Consider the following 7,625-nt stretch of genomic DNA (forward strand, 5'->3'; position numbering starts at 1 on the left):
GCGGAAGGTGAGGCGGTCCGCGTCGGTCGCTGTGAGCGCGTCGCAGCCGTCGAGAATGAGCACTGACGGCCACGAGTAGTCACTAGTCCAGAATAAGAAACGATTGTGCCATGCAAGCGGACTACCTTTCCGTGCCCTCGAGCGTCTGGCTCGTGTGCCAGAGGTGCGCCCACATGCTACACTGGTTGTTGCAGTTTCAAACGAATGAAAAAGGCGTACGTTGAGTTGGGTGGGGTCGCCGCCACGACGGTCGGGACGTGGAGGTAGCGCACCGGACTTGTCAGTCCCACGACCCACGACGTCCGCAGCGAGATGTGGCGAGCAAGCGCCTTGGCGACGGCAGACTTACCTGGTGCATAGACGTTAGTTGCATCCAGGAAGAGAGACGTGCGGACCAATGCCGGCTTCGCCCGTGATGGAAATGAGTCGTCGCTTGGACGAGAGGAGTTTGGTGATCTACCACAAACGTGGCTCCCTCTTGGACATCGTTATCGCCAACTCTACCTTGAAGAGGTCGAGGCTGCGGTTGCAGAAACCCTAGTCCCGGTCGCTCATCAGCTCCAAAACAAGGGGGCAAACGACATGGTACGTACATCGCAGAGCGGCGGCAGGTTCTCGTAGAGCGGCGTCGGGCGGGGTATCACGCGGTGCCGCAGCTTGCGCTTCGGCTCGAGCGCAAAGAGCACTTCGGTATGGGGCGTCGTCGACGGCAACAAGACCATTTTCTACACGACGGATCAGCACGACAGCGAGCGAGTGGCACGTACGTTGGCGCCTTCGTCGGGAAACTCGGCCACGCACGCTTGCGTTGCGACTGCGACAGCTTGCTCGACGCTCTTGCGCTTGGCCAGCGCGCGGTAGAGCCCACTACAGGACCAAAGCATGCAGGGTGGATTGCCGAGTAAGAGTATCGCAAAAGGGACCTTAGAAGCGCGCGGTGGACGACAGGGGAGCACTCGCGCATCACAATCACATGGGGAACGCCAATCGACACAAAGACGGACGCTGGCCCTTCTCGTGAGCGGGCCGTTGCCACGGTATCGGAGACGTACCGAGCGTGTCGGCGGGGTCGTACGAGAGAACGACGAGGCGGAAGGGCGGCACTTTGCCGAACGAGAGCGTGTGGCGCAGCGCATCGTAGCTCACCGGGTGGACGAGCGAGAGACTGTCCTCAAAGTACACGCTGCTCGCACTGCCCCGGCCGATCAAATGCAGCACCTGGCAGCGCTGCGTCGCTGTGTACTGAAGCTCTTCAAGCATCCCGGGCTTGGCCGAGACGCAAATCGATGGCACGTGGCCTACGCATCGATAGAGACGAAGCACTGACTGTATCACGCACCCGACTGGACCGCTGCATCATGAATGCAGTTTTGGATCAAGTGAAAGTCGGTCTCGAGAGGGAGCGCCTACACGCGTCGTATCATTGTTGGGAGTCGGACGCGCCAACGCACCGGCATCGGGTGGAATTGCCCGACGCGGTCCATGCCGGCGAAGGGCGACGCCGCAAAGACGACCTACTCCTTGGCATTTTTTCGTTTTCGGACGAGAGAACGTACGATGGACGACTGCGTAGCATGGAGCTGGCGTTTGGGCTTGGGCACGAATCGCTGCTTCGTGTCGCGGTCGCACACGCGCTTGCAGAGCACGTAGGTGAGTCCTGGCACGAGCTGGACGACGTCGCCCGTGCGCAGGTGCGTCTCGAGCATCAAGGGTATCCGCCGCTTGTTGACCAAGATGCCTTTCGGACTCTTGTCGCGGAGGATGACGACGCGGTCGTCGTACGTGAGCGTGCAGTGGTCGGACCCGAGCGCGGTGGTGTCAAAGGACGCTGCGAGCGGCGCAAAGAGCTTGCGCGTGATGCGCAGCGAGGTGCGCGTCGAGTTGAGCTCGATCGCGTAGAGGCCAAGGCTCGCCATGAGGTCGCGCTGCGCCGGCGACAGCGCCGACGCGCTCGTCGGGTGCAGCTTGAGCGTGAAATGGCGCACGACGACCGTCTTCTTCCGTTGCTGCAGAAAGCGCGCGGCCAGCGTCGGCTTGGTCGGCGTCAGTACTCGCTGGCGCTTCGTCTGCGGCGACTCGAGCCAGCCAGGATACTTGACGTGGCGCGTCGTGTCGGTCACGGACGGCGTGCAAAACATCTCGCGTGGCGGCGAGACCTTGCCGGGCGACCCGTTCTCCTTGGTGATCGCCGTCGTGGGCCGCTTGGGGCGCGGTGGCGAGACATCCATGAGGCTGTCTTCCGCACGCGTGCGGCGGTTGGACGCAGCGCGTGGCGAGCTCATGGGCTGAATCCCAGCCAGTCGTGTTGGGCAGATTGCGATCTGAGCGGCCGCGTGAAGCACGGCGCCAGAAAGACTAGGCCCCGGGTCCCGCATTTAATTGAATCTCCCGCGCACTGTTACATAGAATTCCTAGTATATTCCAAAGAGACATTTATGACAAAGTAGGGGGCCCTATATAAAAAGCTGCACGTGATGGGCGTTGATCATCGGGGTTGGGCTCGACAGGCGCGCTCCTCACTGCTGCTGCTAGCTCCATCCGCGCATGTTTCTTTGACGTTTAACCCAGCGTGATAGCTCGCCTTCTCAAGCTGGAGCGTGCGGAGCTGCTTGCGACGTTGGCTATAAGGTACTCACATCGCCACACAGCCGCTGGTTTGGCCAAACGGAGCTTGTCAGCCTTGGTGCCGGTGCATGTACCTCGGGCCATGGTATCGACTCGACCGAGGGCGCTCTCACAGCGTCCTGCTGTGGTAAGAAACGCTGGCGCAATCCTCATCTCGTAGGAATACAGATTCACCAAGGACGCTGCAAGGCATTAGGTGTTTCGAGTGCTGCGAAGGGCTTCGAGCGCGTGCTGTTCGCTCAAAAGAAGCTGGTACAAGGCTTCTTTGCGCTGGTCCAATCTAGCATACGCCTCGAGCCGCCGCTTGACGCCCAGTGGGAGGTTGCTGCTCGGGCCAAACACGCGACCGAATTTGGGGCCCACGAGCATCTCGATCTTCTGCGCCACGTCGACCTTGCGCGTGTAGGCTCGCACGGAGCTGTCGAGCAGTTGCGGTCCTCTCTGCAACGCATTGGACGACGACGCTTGTCGCGAGAGCTCTTTTGCTGGTCCATTGGACTTGGACGACTCGTGCGCCTTGGCGACGAGCGTCATTGGTGGCAGCGTTGGCACAGTCGGCTGGAATGGCAGCGGTGCCGCCGGCTGCAGTGGTAGCGACACTGGTGCTACTGGCTGCTGCGCAAGCGGTGGTGGGAAGGTGCTCTCCTTGGCACCCCCGAGCGGTCGGGGCTCATACAGTCGCGCAATCGGTCTGGATGCCGCCAGTGGCTTTGTCCACGACGCTATCGTTGCTGTAGCTGCTGGTGGAGGTGGCTTGAAGGCAATTCCGGGGGCGGCCGGTGCATTCAGCGCCGCAATGGCCTCTGCAAACGACGACGACGACGACGGTGCGCTGGTGTATGCAAGCAAGAGCCCTGACGCCGACGACGACGTGCATGGGTCCCGCCCGGGAAAGTACTTGTCGTACTCGAAGAGCGCGCGGTGCTTCTCAAAGAAACCGAGTGCGTCCGAGCTCATGGTTCAAGGCGTTACAGCGTGCGAAGGTTCCCAGCCAGCAACACGACACCGCAACCACCGCCCTTTCTGCACGGCACCCGACTCGAATGGACCAACGCCACGCTACATGACGGCGACAGGCTTTCCGCCATCACCTATTAGGTCAAGCAAGGCCCGTGTCAGTCGCTGCTCGCGCTTGGAGATGGCGCGTCCCGAATCCAAATCCATGCTCTCTGCGGACGCCTCGTTGCTTGCCTCGAGCACGAACCTTCCCGCCTGAACCTCTCTGCTGCACGTCGTCCCCATTCCACTGCGTTCCTTGCAAGCGACTCGTAAAGCACCGCCGTCGCTCTGCCGTCGTGTGCGAATGTCTTTTTCTTGAGAGACGCGACCGTACATGGGATGTCTTTAACTAGCTGTCTGGAACCATGCAAAGCTCCATCGATTCTTGTCGCTGGACGCAATGCTCGGTGGTTGCAGTAATATTGACCACGGCGTCGTTTCATCATTTGCCGAAAACCGAGCATGCCAGCGACGTTTGAAGAGCCCGATGAGGACGCGGACGACCCGCAGATGTTTGAGCACAAGCTCATCGAGCCGATCCTTCCGTGCCGCGACCCGGTCGGCGAGAAGGGCGTGCTGAGCTTGCATGCGCACCCGGCCGTGCGCCTCGCGATCGCCGAGTGCCTTCAGCTCGGCGGTGACAACGATGTGCGCATCGTGCACGACGCCGAGGTGGACGAGCCCGTGCTGGAGCTTCTCGGGCCCGAGACGCGCCTCGTGCTGCACACGACCAACGTCATGCGGTACCTTGTGCTCTTTGTGAAGAACCTCGATGCGTTCTTCACGTACGAGGTCGAGCTCCTCGACGGGAAGCGAGAGTACCGGACGCTCACGATCACGAACGCGCGGAGCCTCGCACGCGTGAACGCGAGCCACTGCCAGATGCCACTGGCCTTGGGCAAAGGCTGGCAGTACCTCTGCATGGATCTGCAGAGCGTCTTGCTCGAGGCGTTTGGCACGCAGCACGTGTCGACGGTGCAGATCCGGGTCCTCGCCACGTGCCGGCTCTTGCGCGTCTTCTTCCAGGACGTGCGCTACAGCGACGCGGAGCTCCCGCCCGACCTCTCGCTCCTCGAAGGCGCCTGAGACGCAGGATAGAACGGTCTTGTGTCTTAATATCTACACTACAGACGACGCGACGCTTACTCGGGCTGCGACAGAAAGTCGTCCATGACGCTATTGACCGTGTCTTGGTCGTTGAAGGCAAACGCCGCCGTGGTCGACGTCGCACTTGCCGGTGTTGTCGTCGTCGATGTCGTCGTCGTCGTCGTCGTCGGGAGCATGAACCCGGCGTTGGCGTACTGCATCATCGTGTTCATCGCCGGGTTGAACGAGCCAGGGTACAGCTGTGCGTTGGAGAAGGCTTGTTGCTGGAGCAGGTTGAAGTTGTACATGTTGAGCTGCGCTTGGTGGACCGGGTCCATCGGATTGAAGAGAAGCTCCGACGTCGCGTTGCCGCTGGAAGACGGCGGCATTGGAAACCCGCTGAGCGAGCTCATGTTGGCCATGACCATGGACGGATTACTGAAGAGGGCCGAGAGGTCCGCCGTGTTGGCAAAGCCTACATCATCCCGAGATAGGTACATATACATACCAAGGCTAGCGTACCGGCCGCGTTGAGCTGCATGGGAGTGGTCGCTGCCCCTTGTTTAGGCTGCTGCGCTGCCTTTTGTTGTTGCTGCTGCTGTTGTTGTTGCTGTTGTTGCAGCGCCTGTGCTTGTGCTTGCTTTTGCTGTAGTTGCTTCTGTTGTTGTTGTTGCTTTTGGAGCTGCTGCTGCTTTTGTTGTTGAAGGGCTGCTTGCTGCTGCTGCTGCTGGAGCTTCTGCTGCTGCAGCGCGGCTTGCTGCTTGGCCAGTGCCTGCTGCTGTTGCTGAAGGAGCTGTTGCTGCTGCGCTTGTGCAGGCGATTGCGTCGGCGCCACTGGTTTCGTGGTCGTCGGCGGGGGACTCTGGCGCGGGGACGGCGTCGTCGTCGATGGCGCCGTCTCCTTCTTGGCAATCTACCGCGCCATGAGACCTACGTGAGAAGAGGTCGTCGTCGTCGTCTACCTGGTCGTCGGCCATTGCGGCGAGGCGCTCCAGCGACCGTGAGATCTGCTCCTTGTAGCGCACGCACTTGATGTGCCACTCCTTGTACTCGGCCGTCTTGTCCGTGCTGGCTACGACGACGAGGCTCCATGAGGCGGAAGCGGGAAGGCAGGAGCATGCGTCGTACGTCGGCCCTCGAGGAGCGTCTTCCACGTCTGAAGCATCTTGTCGTTGGCCTCGAGCATCTTCTGCACGTCGCCGGCCCGGAGCGTCGTCGTCGTCATCGGTGCCAAGATCGAAACCCCAAACCTTCGCTATACCAATCAAAGCAGATAATTGCCGACTTAAGACACTAAATGCACGCAACTCCAATTGGCTGCACCGTGTTGCTGAGGTAGCCGCGTTGAGGTACGAGTTCTTGTACTACGACAATCACACCGCAGTCGCCTTTCCAGTGGGGAGACCCTAGTTGCTCGATGCTAACGTGATCGATATGAGGAGAGATCACTTTTCGCCATCTCTCTGATCTCTCGTTTTGTTAACGAGCACAGAAAGGTCACTTTTTTGCCCAAAAATCAACGGGTTTTATACGTGTCAATACATGCGTAGCACTACCGAGACTGGAATACATAAAGGACTAGCTAAACTATACGTATACCTGTGTAGTCCACGAGTGTGCACACTTGGTACGCCTCTCTCTCTGCATGGCTTTGGCCATCGTCGTCCGTAGGAGACAAGTTGCGTATATTCAGCCTATGGAAATCGCCGTCGGCCAATGAAATCGTGACAAAGGCTTTGAGCATGCTCTCCACAAACGGCAAGGTCGTCGCCCACGCTGCGGTCGCGGCCGAGATGGACGCCCTCCCCAAGAGCATACAGGAAGTGCTTGGCCTCATCGACCAGCCGCTGCGCGTCGAGATCTCGGACGGGCGCATCCTCATCGGCTCCTTCCACTGCCTCGACCATGAGAAGAACCTGATCTTGACCGAGACCAACGAGTACCGGTACGCCAACCAAGACGACGACGAAGTACCGCAGATCCCATCGAAGCGCTTCCTTGGCATGACGCTCGTGCCAGGCCGCCACATTGTCAAGGTGAGCCAGCTCGCGATCGCGTGAGCGCCCTCAACACCGACTTCCTCCACCGCAGACTAGAAAAAAACTAACTTAAAATCTCAAACCCCTCGTTTGGGCCAAAGACGCCAATCTGCTAGGGCCAATGCACTAGCGAGAGCTTGCCACGTGCAGAACGAGCCGCCAGCGCGCCGCCAGAGCTGCATGTCGAACTCGGGAACTCGGAATCATGGACCATGATTGCGTTTCCTTGCTGCCATGTGCCCAAGGCTGCCGCTCCGACCACGCCTCTGCAAGGTGCTCCAAGCAGTGGTGTCGACTTGAAGACGTGCGCCTGGCCTGGCATCAAGGGGACCCTACAGCTTACTATCTCCATTGGAGGCTATTAATCAATAAATGTCTGTTATCTGAAACTCAATATTCGCAATGGTAATCTCAATCAATTGTGTCCGGATGCGACTGTTATTATCCGACGTGCCAGCTGGACGTTCGTTTTTTCGCTTGTGGGGCCCCAGTTCAGATACGGATCGGCGTGGACGGCGACGATGGCAGCGCGGAATGCTTGCATGGTGGCATGGCTCTTCCTCGCCATGACGATGGTCTCGTCCTTGATGGTGGTCGTGCCGGGCCGGTCGAAGGAGTGCTTCATCGAGTACGTCAAGACGAAGCGCACGGCCTTCCTGCGCATCGCGGTGGTCGAGAGCCAGGATCTGTACGACATTCGGCTCACGGCGTATGGCCCGTTCGCGACGCCGCCAACCGAAGAGCAGGCGGACATGAACTTCTTCAATTCGCTCGTGACGACGACGCCGCCCAACGAGAACTCGAACGACGTCCAGCACAACGGGTTCAACTTTGACACGGAGCACCGCGGTGGGTGGTACAAGTTTTGCCTCGGGA

At 59.7% G+C, this 7,625-nt stretch overlaps 6 protein-coding genes across 6 annotated transcripts; 3 read left to right on the forward strand and 3 right to left on the reverse strand.

The window, feature by feature from the left end:
- Positions 1–121: 121 nt before the first annotated feature.
- SPRG_17053 (hypothetical protein) lies at positions 122–2,228 on the reverse strand (the record flags this gene model as incomplete). Its single annotated transcript, XM_012356337.1, has 11 exons — positions 122–176; positions 220–349; positions 396–456; positions 505–537; positions 594–725; positions 768–867; positions 924–1,005; positions 1,053–1,298; positions 1,340–1,406; positions 1,452–1,514; positions 1,557–2,228. The coding sequence occupies 11 exons, from the start codon at positions 2,226–2,228 to the stop codon at positions 122–124; spliced, it is 1,641 nt and encodes a 546-aa protein (XP_012211727.1).
- A 589-nt stretch (positions 2,229–2,817) lies between these two features.
- On the reverse strand, positions 2,818–3,582 carry SPRG_17054 (hypothetical protein; the record flags this gene model as incomplete). Its single annotated transcript, XM_012356338.1, has 1 exon — positions 2,818–3,582. The coding sequence occupies one exon, from the start codon at positions 3,580–3,582 to the stop codon at positions 2,818–2,820; it is 765 nt and encodes a 254-aa protein (XP_012211728.1).
- Positions 3,583–4,073: 491 nt separating this feature from the next.
- Positions 4,074–4,799, forward strand: SPRG_17055 (hypothetical protein). Its single transcript, XM_012356339.1, has one exon. It carries the CDS (start codon positions 4,087–4,089, stop codon positions 4,708–4,710), a length of 624 nt encoding a protein of 207 aa, XP_012211729.1. The 5' UTR covers positions 4,074–4,086; the 3' UTR covers positions 4,711–4,799.
- On the reverse strand, positions 4,726–5,935 carry SPRG_17056 (hypothetical protein; the record flags this gene model as incomplete). Its single annotated transcript, XM_012356340.1, has 4 exons — positions 4,726–5,185; positions 5,233–5,623; positions 5,673–5,782; positions 5,839–5,935. 4 exons carry the CDS (start codon positions 5,933–5,935, stop codon positions 4,767–4,769), a joined length of 1,017 nt encoding a protein of 338 aa, XP_012211730.1. The 3' UTR covers positions 4,726–4,766.
- A 517-nt stretch (positions 5,936–6,452) lies between these two features.
- On the forward strand, positions 6,453–6,770 carry SPRG_17057 (hypothetical protein; the record flags this gene model as incomplete). Its single annotated transcript, XM_012356341.1, has 1 exon — positions 6,453–6,770. One exon carries the CDS (start codon positions 6,453–6,455, stop codon positions 6,768–6,770), a length of 318 nt encoding a protein of 105 aa, XP_012211731.1.
- Positions 6,771–7,270: 500 nt separating this feature from the next.
- On the forward strand, positions 7,271–7,611 carry SPRG_17058 (hypothetical protein; the record flags this gene model as incomplete). Its single annotated transcript, XM_012356342.1, has 1 exon — positions 7,271–7,611. A coding segment is annotated over one exon (341 nt), but the record flags the coding sequence as incomplete, so codon positions are not given.
- Between the last annotated feature and the right edge of the window lie 14 nt (positions 7,612–7,625).

This window comes from Saprolegnia parasitica (genome assembly GCF_000151545.1).
Source record: "Saprolegnia parasitica CBS 223.65 unplaced genomic scaffold supercont2.439, whole genome shotgun sequence".
NCBI classification, from domain to species: domain Eukaryota; phylum Oomycota; class Saprolegniomycetes; order Saprolegniales; family Saprolegniaceae; genus Saprolegnia; species Saprolegnia parasitica.